This window comes from Protopterus annectens, chromosome 3.part1 (genome assembly GCF_019279795.1).
Source record: "Protopterus annectens isolate FY-2018-M chromosome 3.part1, PAN1.0, whole genome shotgun sequence".
In the NCBI taxonomy this organism is placed as follows: domain Eukaryota; kingdom Metazoa; phylum Chordata; order Ceratodontiformes; family Protopteridae; genus Protopterus; species Protopterus annectens.
The window spans coordinates 783862560-783885977 of record NC_056732.1 but is presented as its reverse complement, the minus strand read 5'-3'; the positions used below and the strand labels follow the sequence as shown (position 1 = coordinate 783885977).

Here is a 23418-nt window from a genome sequence, read left to right as displayed (position 1 = left end):
AGTAATATGATAAGTCTTCCTGAAGAGGTACAAGAATTAATAGCTTCTGGTCAACCGAGATAAAAAGGAGAGGATGTGTGAAACAGAAAGAGACAAGAGGTGCACACTTTAATACTTGTTTTTTTCTTATCTCTGTCATTTTAAGGTTAATTTGTGGGTAATAAATAATAGTGTACAAAAACTCTGCTTTGCAGGCCATGTTTTGATGCAGTTTGTGTAAAGATGATTCAGATTATGGGATTGTAGTTTGAATATTCTCCCCTGATTTGTAAAGCAGTTTTCTATTAATCTCTGAGCAGTATCACAATCATATAAAAAGAAGCAAGGAAGCAAACTTGGTAATTTTAAAACTGTTATGGATCTGCTGTGAATGATTCTGAGGGGAGAACACAGATCTGTGGCACTGCACATGTGCACAGTTTACACTAGTATTTTCAGCATTCTTAACCTAATATGTCAGTGACGTAAATAGTATTAGAGAAGAAAAAAGAAATCTGCATTTAATAGTTTGACAGTAAGTGAGGGCCAGTGCATTTCCACAATTTTTTTCTTCTGCAGCTATCTTGCTTAGCCTTTGTCAGTAGAGTTCTGTTCAGTGTATTGTAGTACCGCCCTTGTCTAATGCCATTATTGGGGCTACTTTCGTCTTTTAGGCCATATATGGTATACCACTGAGTAAAGTAGCGCTCTCAGCCTCATGTTCCCTTTAACTCACACAACACAGCTATTGTTATTTCTAATTATATGGGTAGTAAATATATCAGTTCTTGAACCATTTCTAAACTAACATTTGCTCAGCCACATTTTTTGATTTTTGGATTTCCTGCCTTTTTTAAATAGTACATCAGCTGTCTGCTTAAACAGCATTATCAAACTAACATGAAACATCCCTGGGCATCATTAATTTTTACCTAATCGCTACAAATAAAGTTATCTCTGATGTGCCTTATATGCGGAGCATATATACTATTTCTACAAAATTGTTCATCTGATGACCAAATTAAGCACATATTTGCAATTTGAGAGTATAAAATGTCATGTAGTCATGAGCCAGAAAATTATAGTATCAGTATGTAGCGTAGTTTCAGTTTAATTATTTCTCCACACAAGATTGTTCTATCTAGGCCACAATTAAAAAAGGTGTTTTGAAATGATTGAAGAAATGTTACATATACTGTGGCAAAAAAACATCTCGGCTCTAGCTACCACAAGATTAATCATGATAAACAGGAAATTATACTGAAAGACATACTATTTAAATGGGCTTCCATGTGAAATTGTCTGCCCTGTATCGAAAATTTTTCAGAGAATGCTTTTTTTCTACCTAGAAGTTATGTAATCTCAGTGAACCATGTATAACTGCTTAAATATAGTTATAAGTAACTGACTTTGGAGTTAATATCAGGCTGAGGAATCTGAAACATATTTTTACTTTGTTTACAAAATACGTTTGATTTATTTTAAAATATAATTACAGATTCTTACAACATTTATCTATAAGGGTACCCATCAGCTGTACAGCCTTAAATGCATTTTGCAAATTTGAGTACGAAGTATTGCATGTAAATTTAGATGATTAAATAATAGATCCTGGTTAGTATATTCTGTGTATATCAGGAGACAACACACTGCTTTTATTTGTGTTTTTAGGAGAGTGCACAACTGTTATAAGTGTCGGCAGTGTTCTCACACAGCAGGCGATACTCAGTCCTTACTAGAACACTTCAACACGGTACACTGTCAAGATATGGACTCTGCTACAGTCAATGGAGGGGATCCTCACAGCATGGTTGTCATCAAAGAAGAATCTAAGTCTGATTTAAAATTATACAGCTTAGTTAATTCAGATCAAAGAACTGCTGAAACTGATAACCCAGTTAAAAGAGAAAAAGCGGATGATAAGGAATTACTTAGGGAGAAAGGCTGGAATGATACCTTAGGTGATGAGCTGCGGATGATCCCATGGATTCACAAGGACAGAGGAGTGGACATTCTGAGAGGCAGTCCATCTTATGCACAGCCAGGTTTAGGACTTCTGACTACGGTACCTGTCACTCCAAAACAGCAGAAACCTCTAAGGGATAGTCCAAGTGTAGAAGCTGCCCACCTTGTACGACCTGTTTATAGCTTGTCTTCGGAGACCAAAGGATACTTACAAGCTGATGGTGGAAGTGGAGGAGAAAAGCTTGGACCATCAACCCCGCAATATTCGTCATCTACTGAGAGCAAATCAAAGGAGGAGACCCAGTCGCTGCTACGGGTAAGTGTTGCTGTACCATACTACATAACAGTAAGGTACAGACTGTGCAAATTTCTTTGGAAACTGAATAGTTTACTTGTAAAATATTCTCTTTAGTGATATGGGATAATGTATAAGGAAGTCGGAAAATTAGGTCTAATGGCATCACCGTTGGTACATTGCTTCTCAGTTTGCATGCAGTCAGCATTTGTTTAGGAGTTTTGGCAAACAAGTTCACTATTTGAAAGCTTTTGCATGAGCACTGAATTTCTTTGATAACTATGAGAGGGATCTATTTCAGAAGATCGACTCAACAGAAAACTGAGCTTCGTGTGGTCACACTACAGTGGGGAAAAGGGTAAATTTCCCGATCCCCAGTGTACCACAGTCTCCATACAAAGGCTTCGACATTTTGGAAAGTCAATCATATGGTCTTAACCAAATGAAATTCAACTTTCTGTTGAACTGATCTTCTGAAGGGGACCCCTATGAGCATATAACAAAGAGAACTGTATCCTTTTCAATTCTATTCAATTTGTTTTACTTAAAACAAACCTAAACCTCTTCTGGAGATTCCTGACATACACATCCCACACATTTTTACCTCAGGATGACAGCATGTGGTTGCTGGATCTAAGAATATTTTCTGGTAGGATCCTTTTCTAAAGCCTCTGAAATGAGAAGGCATCAGTATTTATGTGAGTCAGCTAGAAAGGTCAAGCCCAAATTTTAAAGCTCTGCCCTTAGGATGTGAGGGCTAGAGGTCTTGGGTATGGCATGAGCTTTAAAGTTGTTATTGTCACAGATGCTGAAACAGGTGTTCACAATGACTTATATAAGACACTGAAGGAGTTGTTTCACTCCTTCTACCTCTGTTTATATGACTAGTCTGGGTAGACCAAGTGAAGTGATCCATCCTGGCTAGGAACTGCCTTTCTCAGAACTTCTGTCCTCCAGTTATTTTTTTTTTTATTGGTTTGTGTATTTATTCTTTTTCTGACAATAATGTATTAAATTAATTCAAATCTGAATCCATTCATAGTCACATCAATATATTGTAGTACAGCTTTTTCCTTTTACTCTAATATAAAGGATAACAGTTATTAAAAACACAATTGTAGTGCGGCAGATAGAAATGTAGTAACGTCTTAGTAAATGTAATGGTTATAGGATGTGTGTGTCTGTGTGTATATGTGTGTGTGTGTGTCTGTGTGTGTGCAAGATGTTGTGAAGTGGCACATTGTCAGAGTCATATCATCAGAGAAAATTGAGATATTTTATATGCAAACAAGTATTAAATGCTATAAAAGCATAGTGAAATTTAATTTTTTACTTTTAAGTAAATAAACTGTCTCATTTTGAAATGAAGTTGGTATAACTTTTTAGTTGGTTAATATACAGATGTAGATGCAGATATAGATACAGATATAGATGTATTTGTAGTTATAGATACAGATATAGATATATTTGTAGATATAGATACAGATATTGATATATTTGTAGATATAGATACATATATAGATATATTTGTAGATATAGATACAGATATAGATATATTTTACTCTGCATTGTACCACTGGTGCTTCTCTTTAACCATCAGGTCTGCCAGGCTCTCCTTATCACCCCCGTGCATTACTCCGACCCTTGCTGTGGGTTGGTGATGAGATCAAGGCATCCTGCCGCAGCATCATGTTACTACTGGGTTTTTTTCTCTAAGTCCTGTCTTTCCCATAACGTCTGCACACATGCATGCAAAGTCTGATGGGAGGATGTGAATTGGGGAAGTGTAGTGTTTCATCCCACTTCCACAGTGCTTTTTCCTATTTAGGACAATGTCTCCTCTTACTTCTCCCCAGTCCCCATGAGAGATCTAACTCGCGGATCAACTTGTCTGCACATTCGCCACCCCCCATACATAAGTTCATGGATAGTTACTAGGCTTGCAGTCCTGGAGACCATTAAGGAGCCTAGCTCAAATTTTCCCGTTGCCCTTAAATACAGTCTGGTTAAGTAACTTATTGATGGTTACACATTAGGCAAGAGGAATCAAACCCTGTACCACAGGAACTACATCTCACAGCCTTTACCCTCTGCGCTATCTTCGAGACTAACTTCAGGATGGGCATGCCCCATTCTTCCCGTGAACTAACCTCAATTAACCACGTTTGCATGTTGAAGCAATGTGGCTATTTTATTTCTGTTCAAAGCATCAATTCTACTGTCTTTTCAAAGTGTGTACCCCTTACTAGTTTTAACCAGGTCTTTTGGATGGATGCCTGAATTCTGCAGAAAGTCTACAAGTGGGAGTGGTAGTTCTAATGAAATATCTGAGTGTAACAGTAACTCTTTAATATTAGGCCATAATTGGAGGTCTACAATCATGACTTTCACTGCAGGCAAAAATGCCATCTGCCCAAGGCTCCTTCACTTCATATTATGCTTTCTTCCTTGGATTTTTCCGACTTCACCACAGCTCTCAGTTTATTATACCCGCAACACAAAGAATACCTACTATTGGACAGCTCACTGGGACCCAAGGCGTAGATCCGACTCTGTAGATAAATTTAGAATGATGCACTTAACACTGAATTAAAGACTTGTAGATTATTGGTCCCTGTTACAATTTGCTAGTCTGTCTTAAATACCATATTATCATTCAGCTTTTCATAGTGTTATATAATCTTAAATGGGTGAGACAGTCAAATCTCACGGTAGAGTTACAATTTTAGCTGTTGAGCTGCTGGGTCTGCTAATTTTGCAGCTTGCTACTAGTCCTTCAGATCTGTCAGAGGTTATGCCCTGGGTTACAACCAGAAATTTATATTTTGTACTTAAACATAATGTTGCTGCCTCCACCACAGAACTCATTTTAAAAATGTACTCAACCCTCTTACTTTTTCCTGTATACATGCACACATGGGACACATTGCTTTCAGCTGCTGCCATTTATAACCATAAAATTCCTGTTTTTACAGTTGTGTTACTCTCACATAAACATGATTTATATAGCCCTGTATTGTAAACATTAGTTAAGACAGTTCTGGACATTCTGTACTTTTGAATAGTAAGGTTTGCGAGAGATTCTTAGAAAAAAAACATACTGATTTATTTAACATTGGATATGCTTAAGATAGGTATACCTTCTAACTCTACTGTTGTTGTGTCTTTCAACTTTTCCCGGTTAGGGGTCGCCACTGTGGAACTCCGGTCCGCTAATGATTGGTAGTTGATTTTTACGTGCCGAGTTACCAGCCCTGACGCACACTCTTCAACGAAGGTACGCCCATTCACGCATGTCTCCACGCAGGAGACGCTCTAGCTGAGAATCGAACCGGACAGCGTCTTACTGGGAGGCGACAATGCTATGGCAGCACCAATTTGTCATATTGCTTAGCTACATTTTGAAAAATTCTGTAAGTTATTCCATATTCTTGAACCTCACTGAATTCATTATCATTATTTAAATCCTTGAACCTCACTGAATTCATTATCATTATTTAAATCCTTGAACCTCACTGAATTCATTATCATTATTTAAATCCTTGAACCTCACTGAATTCATTATCATTATTTAAATCCTTGAACCTCACTGAATTCATTATCATTATTTAAATCCTTGAACCTCACTGAATTCATTATCATTATTTAAATCTTTGAACCTCACTGAATTCATTATCATTATTTAAATCCTTGAACCTCACTGAATTCATTATCATTATTTAAATCCTTGAACCTCACTGAATTCACTATCATTATTTAAATCCTTGAACCTCACTGAATTCATTATCATTATTTAAATCCTTGAACCTCACTGAATTCATTATCATTATTTATATCCTTGAACCTCACTGAATTCATTATCATTATTTAAATCCTTGAACCTCACTGAATTCATTCTCATTATTTCAATCTCACTTCAGATCAAAACCATTAAGAATCAATAGGGAAAAAACTTCAACAGTTTTGTAGCCTAAATCACCCCTAATTTTACAGAATGTTTGTCCAGATGCTGGACCTAAATTGTCTTATGGTCTGTAAGGGGGACATATCTGCGGTCTGTAAATTTCCTACATAAATGAAAATATGTTGCTGTTGCACAAAGTTGGTTCAGCCTGTAAATCAAATGTTAACAATTATCACATAAACATGGCCACATCACCACATCATAAATTCTAAAATAGTACCTTTGGGCTACAGCGTAGTGAGGTATGTTTGACTTGGAGAAGATTATGGAAAAATGTATCAGTTTACAACTTTCACAACACCTGTATGGTGGCAGTTTTATCTCTTGAATCCAGCATGGCTTTCAGGAAGGTCATGAGATATAGGCTGCTTTCCGCGATATTACTGATCACCTGTGCAATAAGATTCTCTTTTTCCTTGATGGTGTATTATACTGACTACTTTCATCCATCTTAGTCCCCTCCCACCCGGCATTGTTTACCTCCAAATGTTCATGTTTTGTGTTGTAGCACTTCCTGCTAATCTTCAGTGATCATTTGGATGAAACAAATCAGTCTTCTTCCCTTCCAATCCGTCCATTGTTGCCTTGTGAACACACAGTCCCAACTGTCTCTCATCCCTAACTAATGATGATCTTTGTTTTTCACTGTTGGATTAATAGCTCCTTGGGATTTCCTGCTATGGAGGCTGTTGGCCAGCCCAAATACCAGAGACTTTAGTCCCTTCCTATTGGTTCAGTGGATGCCCAGTAACAGCAAGATATCAGGGTATAAGGGTAATTGGCTAGTACCATATTTTCAGTTCTTTCTTGTTGTTGGAAGCCATTTGTACTTTGCAAGTGTTGTTGGTGGGTCATAAGCCAGAACATTGAACAGCAAAGATAAGTAGTCCATTGGGGAATGAGTTTGTCTTTCTTTTTAGTCTAAATTCTATTATATATCAATTGCTAAGTTGAATATTCGCCTTGAATGTGGGAAACATATCTCTCAACAACAATTCCACACTCCACACCTGGGTCTGGAACACAGTATGCCCAATTGTCCTCAATGTGCTCATTTTAATTCCAGAATGATTACGTGTTGGGCCTAGTCCTTAGAAAAATATTTAGACAGGAATCAGTGACAGCCAGAGAGGTCCTCAGGGTTCTAGGATTCATGGCATTCTTCATGTTGATGATCCCACGTGTCATGCTACACATGAAGAAAATCCAGTGGTACCTAAATAATGTGTAATGTCAACCTAAAACGAGAACTGGCTTGGTGGATACAGACCTGCCTATGAAACAAAGTTGTTTCCTTCTGTTGCCCCTTAGGCAACCAGATCTTGATCACAAACTCTTCAGACCTAGCCTGGGGTGCTCACTCAATAGATCTTGAAGTACAAAGACAGTGGGGACACAGCACTACTGCAAAAGCCCACCAGTCTAAAGAAACTGATGGTAGTTTACAGAGGTGTGATGGCATTTAAGCAGTTGTGGAAACCATGGACACTGTTGATAAGGACAAGCAATACCTCCATGGTACTTAAACAGTGAGGTACTCACTTCTACCCTCCTTACTGCTTAGCCATGCAGCTGTGGGAAGAGGCACAAACAATGGGTTTGCACCTGATAGCACAATACCTACCAGAGGAGAACAACAACCTGGCAGATTATATGAGCAGGTCTTCATTAGACCCTTATGAATGGATGGTAAAGAAGTCAATTTTCAACAGTATCACAAGCGAGTGGAATGTGCTAGAAGTATGCTTTTTTGCTTCAAAACAAAACAAGTGACTACTGAAGTCTTGTACAAGTGCCAAAGCCAATCATGACTGGAGGATGGATGCCTTTTCCTTGGCACGGACAGGTCTATTTCTGTATGCATTCTCTTCCATACCTCTCATCCCCAAGTTACTAATTAAGATCAGGGAAGAAGAGCTGAGGATGATCTTGATAACACATTTTTGGCTAAGGCAGCATTGTTTCCCCCTGTTGTACAATATAAGCAAACTAGAACTGTAGCTACTTTTACAAGGAGGTGGACTTCTTGACCCCGAACAAAGGGAAGCACCATACACCCCAGTGGCAGTCTGGTTAATATGATCTTTCTCTTTCAGGGTCAGTTATTCAACGAGGATGCCTCATGTATTTTAAAAAATGCTTAGAAAGCCCAGCTCTAGGAAGTCTTGCTTTTAAAATTGGAATAGATTTATTATTTGGTGCAAAAACAAGGGCCATCAACCTTCACTGGCATGTTTGCCCTTGGTTCTCACCTACCTAACCAGATTTTTCTCTAAAGAACTCTACTGTTTATCCATTAAATGCCATTACTCTATTTAGTCTGCCATCTCTGCCTGCCCTTGTAATCTCCTCTGTTTTCTCAACCTGTCATGAAAACGATTCCTTACAATCAGCTTCAGCCACCCAGGAGAGCCCTGATGTTCATCATGTTTCACTGTTGCAGTCATTACACTTGGGTTATACTGCTGACAGGCTACCCGCAGTCGGCCCGAGTTCCAAAGTCTTGGTCCGGCGTCAGTTGCTGTCGCCTCTTCCCTGACGTCAGTACGCCAGGGGTATAAAAGATGCAACCAACGCCATTTTCTTCAGTCTTTCTTGCCGCGCGGTGCCCGAAGCAAAAGCAGTTCGCAAGTGCCGATCGGCCGACTCCTGAGATTTTTGAAATTGAGTTTCAGAACCAAAGTCTTCAATAAAGCTAAGTACCCCGTTGGGGAAACTTTTTCTTGCTCCAGACCGATGTCAGTAAAAGTTAATAATTGTATTTCTTGTGGGAAGCAAATACCTCATAAGGACTTTCACTCTTACTGTATTCCTTGCCTAGGCCCTGACCACAACGTTACGAGTTGTCAGTTTTGTGCTAGATTCAATAAACGCACTATTAAATGTCGGTTTGATTTTGCTTTACATTATTTTGGCTGAAGGTTTAATTACATAATGCCGTCGGAACGACCGATGACTGGAATTTATAAAAAACGCAAAGACAAAGGAAAGGACAGACATCCGAGGTCCAAAACCGACGACGAAGCCTCTTCTAGGCCAGTCGCCGGTTCTCAGTGAGGCACTTTTGCAGCCACTGACACCCGCTACCTCAGAGCCACAGGCCGTATCCAACAGCCACGTGGAGACACCGAGGCCTGTGGAAACTCAACGTATTGGGCCTACGGAAACTATTCCCTCAGATGGGTCCAGAGCCGCTGAGCAGGCATCGGCTTCTGAGGGTGTTTTCAGACCTTCACAACTTACAATTAAGCCCACTACAGCAGCCAAGGCAAAGTCAAAAACACCATTAAAGACAAGGAAACAAGTACAGCATTCTCCTGGACAGTCATCCATGCCAAAGAAACAGATGCTTAAAATGGCCGAAGACCTAATTACTTTAATCGGGTTCCCATCCCCCTCCTGACAAAAGACCTAGGCAAGACACTGACTATGATTCCTCTGACCAGGTTTCTATTTCCTCTGATACCTCTTCTGATCAGAGATATTCTCTCCCTCCCTATGAGGACTCAGATGCAGAAGAGTCTATACCTTCAGCCTCTCCGCCTGAGGATTATTCTTTTGGGGAAACCCTGCACACCATGAGGGAGCATTTCCATTGGGAGAGCCAGGATTATTCAGAATCCAAGAAAAGGCTCAGAGACTTTCTTTTATTGCCTCAGCACAAGCCCCTGGCTATTCCCCCTGTGCTTGATATTGTTGATGATGTTTTCTCTGAATACAGTCTGTCTCCTGATTCTTTAACCCCTGCACCAGTCAAGCCAGACAGGTACTACAGGGTCCCTGACTCTCATAAATGTCTTTACAAAAACCCTGCTGCAGATCCAGAAATAATTTCTCAGGGTCCTAAAGGGGATAAGGCTTCCACTGCTAAAAATCCTGTCCCCTCGGATAGGGATTCCAGAGCTCTGGACAGATGGGGGAAAAAAGTTTACACTTCTGCTACTTTAGCTGTAAGGGCTTTAAATTGCCAGTTTCACATGCTTAAATATCAACAGTACCTCATGTCATGTCATTGTTAAAACAGAAAATGGTTTCAAACTCAGAAAGTCCTGACAGTAAGGAAATGCAGGATTTATTGCATGCAGCTGAACAAGTGGGAAAGCATACTCTACAATGTGGTTTTGATTCATTAGAGGCTTCTTGAAGAGCTGCAGTTACAGGCTCTGTTATTGAAAGGCATGCTTGGTTGAAAGAACAAAGTTTACCTGACCATGTTAAAGTAAAATTATTGGATGCTCCACTACAGCATGATATTTTATTTGGTGTTAAGGCAGAAGAGGTGTTAAAGAAAATGGAGGATAAAGCAAAATCAATGCAGACAGTAAAGGATTTCTTACAGGTTCAACCACCTAGGTTTAGCAGAAACTGGCCTTCAAAAAATTGGTCCTTTCCAGTGTCAGACAGGCCACAAAGAGGCAGATACAGATGCCCAAGAGGCAGATCTCAGCCCCAAGGCTCCTACAGTCCTAAACAATGGGATGCTTCAGCCGCCAAAGGAGGGGAAGACAAATCACAACCTTATATGAAACAGTCCCAATGACTTCCCTCTACAGATGCCAAGCACTTACCTTTTGGCAGCACCCCTAGGGGAAAGCTAGCACTTTTCTCAAATAATTGGCACATAATCACCCAGGACAAATGGGTACTGAATATTGTTTCTCAGGGTTACAGGTTCCACTTTCACACGCTTCCAAAATCAAAAGGTATGCCGGACCTGCCACAAAACCAATGGGCAGAGGCGCAAAAAACAAATTGCTGCTCTCATGGACATGGGAGCTATTCAAAGAGTACCACAGCAAGAACAGGGACAAGGATTTTACTCAAGACTTTTCTTAGTACCCAGAAAGGACAAAGCCTGGAGACCAATACTGGACCTGTCAATCCTAAATACTTTCCTGGATGTTCCAAAATTCAAAATGTTAACACTACAGCAACCTCTACCCATGCTGGGCAAGAAGGCTTGGCTAGTTACTTTGGACCTCAAGGAGGCATACCTGCATGTCCCAATCAGACAGTCTTGCAGAAGATACCTCAGATTCATAGCAGGCTCAATGCATTACCAATTCTCTGCACTGCCCTTTGGCTTATCTACTGCGCCCAGGGTCTTCACAAAATGCCTGGCACCAGTAATTGTAGTTTGCAGACAAAAAGGAATTCAAATATATCCCTACTTGGACGACTGCCTTATTCAAGCAGAGAGCAAGGACATTCTACTAAAGCATCTGGCGTTTGTAAAAAGATGACTAATTTGCCTAGGGTACACAGTAAATGAAAAGAAATCAAAACTAGTGCCCTCTCAAGAGATAATATTCCTGGGTGCAAGCTTAAATACAACTGCCCAGATGGCTTATCTCACATCAGACAAACAAAGGCAACTGACTCATTACTTTCAAATGATGGCAACAAAAACCCAGCTCCCTGCAAGAAAAATTCTGCAGGCCCTGGTCTTCATGGCATTCTGCATTCTACTAATTCCATATGCAAGATTGCATATGAGGAAACTACAGTGGTATCTAAAAAGTGTTTGGACTCAACATTGTCACAGCCTGGAGCCAATCATAACTTTAATTCCCTGCCTACAACAGGAGTTTCGATGGTGGTCCCAGGCCTGTCACCACAACAAGGGACAGCCTTTCACTTTACCCACAGCCAGGGAGGCAATAACAACGGATGCATCGGATTATGTCTGGGGGGCACATATGGCAGGAAAATGTATTCAGGGCACGTGGCCCAAGGAACAAATGCATCTTCACATCAATCAGAAAGAGATGCTGGCTGTACGAAATGCCCTGACAGCTTTCAAGGACCTACTACATCCAAGACAACTACTAATAAAGACAGACATTACCACAGTTATGTGGTAAATAAACAAGCAAGGGGGCACACGTTCCTACCCCCTATGCAGGCAAGCCATGACTTTGTGGAACACAGCACTGACCTATCAAGTACATCTGCAGGCACAATTCCTGCCAGGAACAAAAAATACACTGGCAGACGAACTAAGCAGAAATCTCATGGACCCTCATGAATGGAAACTAAATCCACAGGTGTTCAGCATGATAACAAGGAAATGGGGCACCCAGACATAGATCTTTTTGCCTCCCCTCACAATTGCCAATTACAGAAATTCTGCACAAGAACTTATCACTCTCAAGCATGGAAAGTGGATACTCTATCATTCAGCTGGAAAGCCCTGACAGTCTATGCCTTCCCTCCAATGCCTCTTCTTACCAAGGTGCTCCTAAAAGTCAGACAAGAAAGGCCAAAAATTATCCTGATTGCCCCATACTGGCCACGCCAGCACTGGTACCCAATCCTAAAGAGCTTGTCTCAAGGCCCAGCTTGGCCTTTACCTCAAATTCCTCATCTTCTGACTCAACAAAACAATCAGATTCTGCACAGTCAACTCAGAACCTTAAATCTGGCAGCATGGCAGATAATGTAGCCACTCAGACTGCACCTCTCTCTAAAGCTGTTATGGATGTCATTTTAGAAGCCAGGAGGCCCAGCACTAGGAAATCTTATGCAGAAAAATGGAAGAGATTGTGTGCTGGGAACCAGGCACAAGGGCTCGAACCACTTGTTCCAAATATACCTCAGATTTTACAATACCTAACTGAGATGCTGGACAAAGGCCTATCTTTCTCATTAATTAAAATCCATGCCTCTGCCATTTCAGCTCATTACAATACGGAACCTCCTATTTTTTTCACATCCTCTACTAAGACAGTACCTCAGAGGGGCAAAAAAACATAAGACCCCCAAGGAGAGTACCAGTACCAACTTGGGATCTCAATTTTGTTTTAGAAAAACTCACACTGCCTCTTTTTGAACCAGCCAGAACAGCTGATATAAAATTCTTATCATGGAAAACTGCTCTACTCCTAACAATAACTTCAGCAAGAAGAGTCTCAGAGTTACAGGCATTAATGGCTGTGGAACCTTTCATCATTTTTCACCAAGACAGGTTTTCTCTAAGGACAAACCCAACATTCATGCCAAAAGTGGTTTCCAATGTGGCCCGGAACCAAACCATTCATTTACCAACTTTCTTCCCAAATCCCCAGAATGAAGGGAAGAGACTTCCGCACGCTTTGGATATACACAGACAGCTACGATTCTACTTGGACAAAACAAAAGCTTTCAGAAAAACTGAGCAACTGTTTGTAGCCTATGCTGCAGGATCACAAGGAAAGCCTATCACAAAGCAGACAATTTCAAAATGGATAGGACACTGCATCCGCTTCTGTTATGCACAACATGGCAAATCAGTGCCTAAGGACATTAGGCCACATTCTACCAGAGCAGCATCCACTTCAGCAGCCTTTCTCAGAGGAGTACCAACCAAAGACATTTTAGAAGCCGCGTCCTGGAGCTCAGTGCACACTTTCACCAAGCACTATCACTTACCTCTCTACTCTAAATCCAGAGCAGGCTTTGCCACTGCAGTTCTGCAGGGCCTGGTAACCTCTCCAAATCCAATTTAGACCCAGCCGCCCAACCTCAGCTTTGGGATTCAACCCAAGTGTAATGACTGCAACAGTGAAACACGATGAACGTAGTACAGTTGTGTACCTATCATAAATGTAGATGTTCGAGTGTATTCACTGTTGCAGTCCAGGTTACCCACCCACCATCCCCCTTTTCATTGCTGGGACTTTTCTGTACATCTGAACTCTATACAACCTATGTGGTGTATTTGCTTGTAGATGAAGGAAATGTTTATATTAGTACATGCATGCTTTTTGGCATAATTTTATTTTTCCAGCCTTCCTATCTGGGGGCACCTGACATCTGGGGCAAGAAAAACTGAAGAAAATGGCGTCAGTTGCATCTTTTATACCCCTGGTGCACTGACGTTAGGGAAGAGGTGACAGCAACCGACGCCAGACCAAGACTTTGGAACTCGGGCCGACTGTGGGTAGCCTGCCAGCAGGATAACCCAAGTGTAATGACTGCAACAGTGAATACACACGAACATTTACATTTATGGTAAGTACACAACTGTATTTTTCCTTCTGGGACCTCAGTTTTGTTCTGGAAAAGCTCATTCTGATCCCTTTTGAACCAGCAGCCTAAAAAGATATTTATTTATTTTTATTATTTTACATTTGTTTACTGGGAAAGTCTGACTTGGAACAAAGCAAATTTTCATCAGAGGCCCAGGGAGAAACACTCCAGATGCATGTCTTTTTAACGTGGGAGGAAACCGGAGTACCCAGAGGAAACCCACATGAATGCAGGGAGGACATGTAGACTCCACACAGAATGCACCCCGGCCAAAAATCAAACCGAAGAACCTCTTGCTGTGAGGTGTCACTGCTACCACTGCACCACTGCAACATCCAAGTATCACATCCTTAACTTGGAAAATGCCATTTTTAGTTGTTGTCACTTCAGATCATAGAATCTCAGAACTGCAGGTTCTAATATGTAAAGACACTTTATTGGATTTCATTCTGACAAAAGTTTCACCCGAGGACTAATCCCACCTTTAACTCCATGGTGGTTACTAAATTCTGCTTAAATTAGGCCTTTCATCTCCTTGCCATCTTTTTAAACCATCACTACACAGGAGAAATAATTCTGTACTCCCTAAAATACACAGGCAACTCAGATATTATCTGGACAGATTTAAAACTTTCAGAAAGTCATTTCATTTTTTTGTGGCCTTTGTGCCTAGTTAACTAGGTAAACCTGTTAACAACAAGACCATTTCTAAATGGATCTCCAACTGCATTATTTTCAATTACAGACAAAGGAGGTTTCACTCACTCAACCAGAATAACTGCTACCACTGCTCCTTTCATCAGAGGAGAAATTCTGGAAGCAGCCACATGGTCTTTAGTCCACAACTTTACTGCACACTATAATCTGGCATCCTCTTCCAGAGCCAGTTTCTCTGCAGTCCTGCATGACCTTTCTTCTTCCTCCACTCTTTAATCCGCCTTCCATCCATCTCTTCAAGCTTTGGGAATCCTCCTAAGGAGTTATTACTGCAACAATGAAGCACAATGAACATAGTACAGTTCTGTATACTTACCATAAATACAGATGTTTCAGTGTTTTCACTGTTGCAGTAGTCTCCCCCCTCCTTCCCTCCCCTCTGTCTCAGCTAGGAGGTGGGGGTGGGAATCTCTTCCCTTTTTCCTCCTTGACAGGGCCACGTCTCTTTACTTTTTCTTTTCCCTCTGGTCCCACTAACTATTCCTTGCTGAGGATTGTGGTGTCTTTTAGTGCTCCTGATCTAGGACTCAGAGTGAAGACTCCAGTGCTGAGTGGTATGAACAACCTGAAAATATGGTATCAGCTGATGACCCTTATAGCCTGATGTCCTAACATCAAAGGGGAGGGCATTTGCTGAACCAAGAGGGGATAAGTGGTGTCTTTTAGTGCTCCTGATCAAGGACTCGGAGTGAAGACTCCAGTGCTGAGTGGTACGAACAATCTGAAAATATGGTATGATGACCCTTATGGCCTGATGTCCTAACATCAAAGGGGAGGGCATTTGCTGAACCAAGAGGGGATTAAAGTTTCTGGTATTTGGAATAGTCAAGGGCTTCCAGAGCAGGAAATCCTAAGGAGTTATTACTACAACTGCGAAGACCCTCAGACATCTGCATTTATAGGAAATGTTGTACTTTATACTTCTTATTCGGTTTTCTCGCATAACTTAAATTTCTTCTGGCCAGAGGCAGATCATGGTCAAATGGAGCCCTGAGCAGGGTAGTGCACCAGGACCTACCAGCCATGTCACAGTCCTTGGCTAATTCTCCCTGATTTACATTTTGATTCCAAATGCTGAACAGCAATAGCTGAATATCAAAGGTGGCTGATAGATTATTCTGCAGTCTGGTAGACTGGATTACTGTTTACATTACCATAAACTGCCTGGATGGTTATGGTATGTTTAATGTGGGTGACATTAAGTTTCTGGAAGACTACTGGAAATGTTATCTTTCTTATAAAGGAGTTTCAGACCAGAAAGACAAATAATTCCAATGCATTTTACTTCACTAGTAATACACAGTAATGTAAAGATGAAACTAGAGCCCAAAGGCAAAGTTCAAGTTGCAGTGTTATACTGTTTCAAATTCCAAATGAATCTAACTTGATTTTTCTTTTCATAATGTTTCTTCCAGCCCAACCCCATTTTTTCCATCCAGTAAACCATCTAAGACAGTCACAATCTCATTCTGTTATGTACATAATATTTAAATAACCTTTACCCATTAGTTAATGTCCCATGCTCCGCCAAACAGATATCCTGCGATGTATTACTGATAACCCATTTACCAAAAACATAACACAGTGGGGACTAGAAATGTCTCATCCCCCCGCTATGACATCTTGAGATTTTTACAGGTGGTGTTTACCAGGAAATCTCCTTAGAATGCATTTGAAGTTGACAGCATCAATGTTATGTGCTCACAGAAAATACTGTACTTTTTGACAAGGTCTTAAGTATCTTTGACAGGTGCAAGTATGTGTGCTGGCCAGGCATAACTCCTTCAGTATGAATGCTTAATGCTTTATTTTAATCACAGGCTAAACAGGTGAGTGAGCTGTTCCAATGCAGCATGTTTTAGACCAGAAAGGCAGGGGTAAATGTGATTTATAAAGGAAATTGTTCTTGAAAGGTGTAAGGAAATTAGCATGTCCAGTAGACACAAACACAGACACTAAGTGCATATAGACTGTATATGTATAGTAAGTACTGGGCAGGATTGAACCCAGGAACCTTGGGTATGAAACATACTTTTAATCATATGCCACAGTACCACTTTGGGTGATCCACTGACAAGTGACCAGAGATGCATCAGGATATGCCCAGTCAACAAAGTGAAAAAAAAAAAGCATAAAAAGCACAGTATCAAAAGTCGCGTCTATTTTACAATGTTGAAACATCGTAATATCGAACACCTAACCTCGACCTGCATTCATTGAAACCCATTTACTCGAATTGATGAATACTTACAGTGCAAAAAAACTCTTTCCCCGCAATCCCACATAACTAACCTAACCTAAAACAACCCCACCCATATTGGGGTTCTTCGCCTCGCACACCCCCTCCATTGTTGGGTCTGTTCCTCCCACACCCCCCTAACTAAATGTACCAAATCTGAGATTGCACTACAGTGGAGAAAAAGGCAACACAGTGTAGTTGGCCAACTACATCTTTGCCCTGGAATTATTCATCGATTTGTGTAAATAAGTTTCGATGAATAAGGTTCAATGTTTGGGTGTTCGATATTACGATGTTTCGGCGTCGTAATATAGAACCCAAAAGTCGGTGGGATGTCAGGCTGCTAGGAGAGAGGAGAGAAATCATCGCACAGGAAGTAGGTATAATTTTTCACTATACAGATAACAGAGGAAGCCATGCTTGGAATACAGAATACCATCTCTCATGCCAAAGAAAAGGCAGTGGCAGGACATGATAATGGCAGCCATGATCGTCAGTGGTAAGTAGGAGGTAGAGATCAGAAGGAAGAATGGAGGGAAAAAGAAACAAGTAAAACTGGCACATGAAAGGACAAAAGTGAGAGTGAGACTAGAGGAAACAATTTATTAAGGAAAGGCTGTGAAAGTCCTGGAGTGCATTCCAGGAATTGATAGTGTTGTTGTGCAGATTAGCAGTATAATTCACGAAGACTGGGATAGTTGAAAGGACATAGGTGATGGGGCAGCTGGCTTACTTTAACATTTGGAAGACTTCATGGACTTTCTTCTCCTTTTTTATCATCTTCATATGTTTGCATAGTCATATATTAAACACTTGCCAGATTACATGGCCAATTGTTTATTTAAGTGCTGTAACTACTCATATGTGCTTTCTATGACTTTCTGTGATCTTTTTATGTATCACACCAACAATACATCGTATTGAGTAATCCCTAACATTGTGACAACGCATTACTTACAGAATATCCTCCTGTGTCAGTGTACATGGCAGCTACTTCATATCAGTGCATATTGGAAACCGGATGCTGTAGTAGATGCATTGTCAACATATTCTGATTGGGACAGTTTTATTTGTGACTTGGAAGAAAATCTCACAGTTATTATCTCCATCTTTTCCATCTAGTAATGAGTACAGCAGCAAAATATTATCTGTGGAGCAGTTCTTCCTTGCACTTAGAAATGCTGATAATTTATAAAGCTGTGCTGTATGGCATTGTCTGTTTGTCTGTTTTCACTGGCATGATGTACTGCTTTGGTAGTGCCTAGTCTTCTACTTCTGCAGACACAGGAGTTACACGGTAATACAAATACTTTGTTTTGTGGTTTTATGTCCATGAGGGTCAAGCTCTATTTCTAGATTAGGATTAGTTATGTCCTTGCATACTGTTTCTCATGTTGGAACAGAGAAAGAGTTCTTGCCTTACTTGTTCTTTGCTGTGGTTATCACCATTTACAGGTGACTGCAGCTGAATTGTTTTCTTTGGGTACTTCACTGAAAGCCAAAATAGTTTTCAATTTTCTCTGCATGAGTTGGACGTAATCCAGAAATTTCTTAAACTGGCTTTGTAATTGCTGGAATCATTTCTTGAGATACCTGCACAATTTATGCAACAAAGATTTGTAGTCTGTGGTGTATGTAACAGTGCAATATCTAAGCATATTCTATAACTCAGATCATTGTATTTACTGAGTAGTTCACATTCTTTGGTTTGCTAATGTATTTGTTCTGCTCAACATACTGAAATATGTATTCTGGATACATACAATATTCATTTACAATGAAAAACAGTGTTTTGTGACCTCTCCTTAATTATGATGGATTGTGGGTAATAGCACTTCCATTTAGGACACCATATTCATTTTCCATGTTTGTTTCTGCTGTTATGATGTGACTAGTACTTTACTCCACTGTCTTCTTTTGGAAAGCTGAAGTGCCATTTGCAAGTTATGATTCCTGTTGTAACTCACTTAGATTTTGGTAGGGGATGATAAAATATTGAATTCAATGCTTGCTTCTGCCTCAGTCAATTAAAAAAAGTGTTATTTGCACATGTAATGTTAGATCAGAAAAGTATCTGTCTGCCATTTCTGAGGTGTACAGGGATAAAGCCTAGAGACTATAACACAGGTAGCCCAAGTTCAAGTAGTCACTTTGGCAGCAGTAGGAGCTGGTGGGGGAGGGTGGGAGTGGCTCGCTGCTACTGTGTTATTCATCTTGGGGAGAGGGAGGTGACCTCTGGCTCACCACAAGTGTGATGCCTAATGGGACTGGGTAGCTGACAGGAATTTGGTGTGAAGAGGTATGCTTCCCCTTGGCAGACAACAGTGACAGAGCATGGAGTAGATGCCAAGGGAAGTGCTTCTAGGGGGAGAGGTTAGGCTATCTGCGCATGACAAGCAAGCTAGTCTGTTTTCTACTTTCCATCTCTCATCGGGGAATAAGGAGCTGATAAGGATTCCTGAGCAGGAACAGTTGGGAATAGCTGTCTCCTGCCCCTCTCCCTGAACAGATGCACCTAATGGGTGTTGATACTGGAGCCAGAGAGTCAGGTCTTGTGGGTGAGCATAAATTAAATAAATAAATGGGAAAAAAAAGATGTATTGCTCTGACATGTTTTCTACTGTAATGATGCGTTTGTTAATTTCAAACAAAGCTGTCTTTGTTCACCATTTTACTTAGAATGTCACTGAAGTCTTGCAGAGTTCCTGAACACTAATCCTATAGCAGTTTATATATACATGCCTTTTTCTTCAACTATATATAATAGCTAATATATGTTACTCAATCATTGTAGTCAGCACTTATGTGGCAAATTTAAGTTTTCAGGACAGCTTTATGATGTGTTGCAGTATCTTCAGTTCAAATTTTGATACCATTTTTCACTTTTCCTTTTTGCTGTTTCCTGTTATTTGTTTATTTATTTATTGCAAAAAAAAAAAAAGTGTAAACAAATCAGTCAAAGTCTTTTGTTTCATCGGGTGACATAAAATTGATGAGAAGATGTTTTCAGCTCACCAGTTGCCAAAGAGCACAAAGTTTGTGAAAACAAATTTGTAACTGCATTAACACAATAAAATGTTTAAAGCAATGTACATGCAAGCCATCCTGCATATTTATTGCCCATCTTAAACCTTCTTGTAAGTATCTGTTCCCCACATGAGTTAGCTGTCAGGATATAGGAACAGAAAATAGTGGTAAATAAAATATTGAACATGAAGTGAGTAAGAGGTGGAAACATAATATGCTTGATTTGGAGGGAGATACAGTAGTAGTCCAGACTGCAAGGCAACAAAGACAGAGATCATAAATTCACTTAACCCAGATCCCTGATGCTGAGTTTATTTTGAGAGCTGGGGGTCATCCGTATCATGAGTGGGCATAGAGGTCATCTGCTGCTAGGAACTGAGAGACTTATTTTGTGCCACTGTCCCACTGGCTGTGTGAAGTTTCTGTAACTCTTCAGGAGTGCATTTATATATATATAGCTTCCAGAATGCTGAGGTATCAGAAATGAACATGTGCAATGATTACTTCTAGCAAGGTGGTTTGTAACAGAGGCACTGTATTTCTTCCCAACTTCCTATCAGAAAGAAGTTGGATATAGTAAGGGAGATGTAGGAGTTTCTTTTCAGGCTGTACTTAGATAATGTGCTTAATATAAAATGATTTGACATAAAATGATTTACTAGCTACAGCTGCAAATGTGGATGAGGCAGACTTCTTTGCCTGCAAGTACAGCGTAATCATTCCAAGACATTGTACAAGGATGGGTAGTGTACAGGTTATGGAGCTCCCTCGATGTATAATATTTACTTTAGTTGGTGCAGGAGTGGGTCTTTCATAGTACAGGAAATTATAGTGGTCTGACAGTGACAAAACTGAAATATAAAGCAGTGTGTTCTTGATGCAAAAGTTTAATTATATTAATAAGATCAGAATGCCAAGACATCAAGGTCCTCATACAAATTACTAACAAAGAAAATATGTCATTAATGTATATATCTGTGTAACTGAATTTTCATACAAGTTATCTCAGCTGTGCTTGTAATGTGGCATATACTGAGGCAGTTCCATGTTTTTCAGGTTTGTTATTTGGAAAATGATAAAGGAGTATTAACTTTTTGTTTTCTGTTCTTTAGCGTCATTTGTTTTGCAATAGCTCTTACTGCAGATAATTAAAATCCTGTTAGAAATGTATGCATGCGTTTTTAGGAACAGTTATATGGGTACATAATACATCAGTTTGTGTGAACTGAAGGCTGATTGCAAACTTTATTCCTGTATCACTATGTTTCATAGCAATGACTTGCCAGCTTGTCAGTTACCCACTCATAACAACAGAGATCCAGAAAATGATTACAGACTATGTGTCATCATCAGGGGAGTGTATAGGCCATAAAATAAAGATGCTTTCATTGATGGGATTCCACCAAGTACAGAAAACACCCTCATGGCTGCCACTGATACTAAACACACCAAAAAGAACCAGAATATGCACATATCAAGTGAACTGAAAACTGTCTCAACTTAAATGTAGAAATGTACAGTGTAGTGGCATTTGTCAATAAAAGCTATTTTCACCTCGTATGTTACTCCTGTTTTAAAAAATGTGGGCATAAGAAACCTGTGAACTTATCTGGGAAATTCTTTCTCATTCGATCAGCATGCTTCCATCGTAATCAAGAAATCCTTCTGTCTGGCTAAGTTAATTTCCAAGGGAATATTTTCAACGTCTAAAGAGGTCATCCTGCCACTGTACTCTTCCCTTATCATATTCATCACTGAATACAGAGCTTGTCCCATTTGGTATGCATAAATTAAACTATACTGCTCAACTAGAATGGCCCTAAAGTTGCCTTACCAAGAAAATGAAAGGCCTTAAATCCTTCAACCATCCTGATAGATGAGCACATTATACTGAGCAGCCTTTTCCAAGGTGACCTGTGTCTTCATTCGTGGGCCATGAAAGACCCAGGCTGACCTCCTGTTTCCTTGAAAAAACAGTGGCTCTACAAAACCTCACACTACAGCCCTATATCTACAACAACAAGTGGATGAGATTTACTGGAGAGATATATTATGGAATTAAGTGTTAGGGTTAGCACCTATTACTAAAGAAAGCAGAGGGCTCCACTCTTGCACCACCTTAATAATGGGTGCTAACCCTAATCGTAATGCTGCCCTTTCCCCCAACACTAACCCTACAACTTAACATAATTAAAACCTTACTGTAACACTACCACTGTACAAGACAGACCCAGAAACACAAACATTCACAAGCACACACATATCTATCCCCTAACCTGACCCTGACACCAACCCTAAAATACATAAATTTGTACATAAACATACAACACCTATCTGCTGTCATCCCCAACTCTAACCCTAACTCTCTCTCACACACACACACATATATATATATATATATATATATATATTTATGGCCTTCATAAGGTCGAACTTTTAAAAGCTTGACTATTATGTGGCTGAGACCATATGATCAAACTTTTAAAAGTTCGAATGGTCTGAATGGGGATCTCCAGAGCACGGAATGGGAAGATTTCCCTTTACCGCAATGTAGTGCGATCTTGGAGAAGGTATATTTAAATAGAGGGGGTGTTGGCACAGCCTCACACGTGGTGGGTGCCGGGGAGCTTGCCCCTTGCTAGCACTGTTTAGTTTTTTTTTTTTTTTTGTTTATTTTTTTTTTCACGTTTGAACATTCAAATCTTCGATCATATGGTCTCGGCCATATGAAAGGCAAACATTTGGGTGTTCGATTATGTGAAGTAGACCCATATATATATATATATATATATATATATATATATATATATATATATATATTTATATATACACACACACAAACACACAGGTATCCATATGTGATGGGTCTATAAAGTATAGAAGCACATAATATATATATGTGTGTGTGTATATGTATATATATATATATATATATATATATATATATATATATATATATATATATATATAGGTACACATGCATTTTGAAAGTATATTATATATGTATATATATATATATATATATATATATATATATATATGTGTGTGTGTGTATGGATTTGCAGACTCGGAAAGATGTGTGTGTGTGTGTGTGTGTATCTGTGTGAGAATGTGTGTGGTATATTTGCCCCATTCAGATGAGTGGGCCAGCAATGAAGAAAAAAAAAAAAGACGTGATTGGGTATGAAGATGGCCAATATCAAACCCTCAAAATAAGTAACT

General features: G+C 39.8%; 1 protein-coding gene across 1 annotated transcript in view; it reads left to right on the top strand.

The window, feature by feature from the left end:
• TRPS1 (transcriptional repressor GATA binding 1) overlaps nt 1-23418 on the top strand; it is an 803228-nt gene that overhangs the window by 120145 nt on the left and 659665 nt on the right. Inside the window, exon 3 of the mRNA XM_044067100.1 lies at nt 1651-2260. Coding sequence (XP_043923035.1) covers nt 1651-2260 — 610 coding nt within the window. The remainder of the gene's footprint in view (nt 1-1650; nt 2261-23418) is intronic.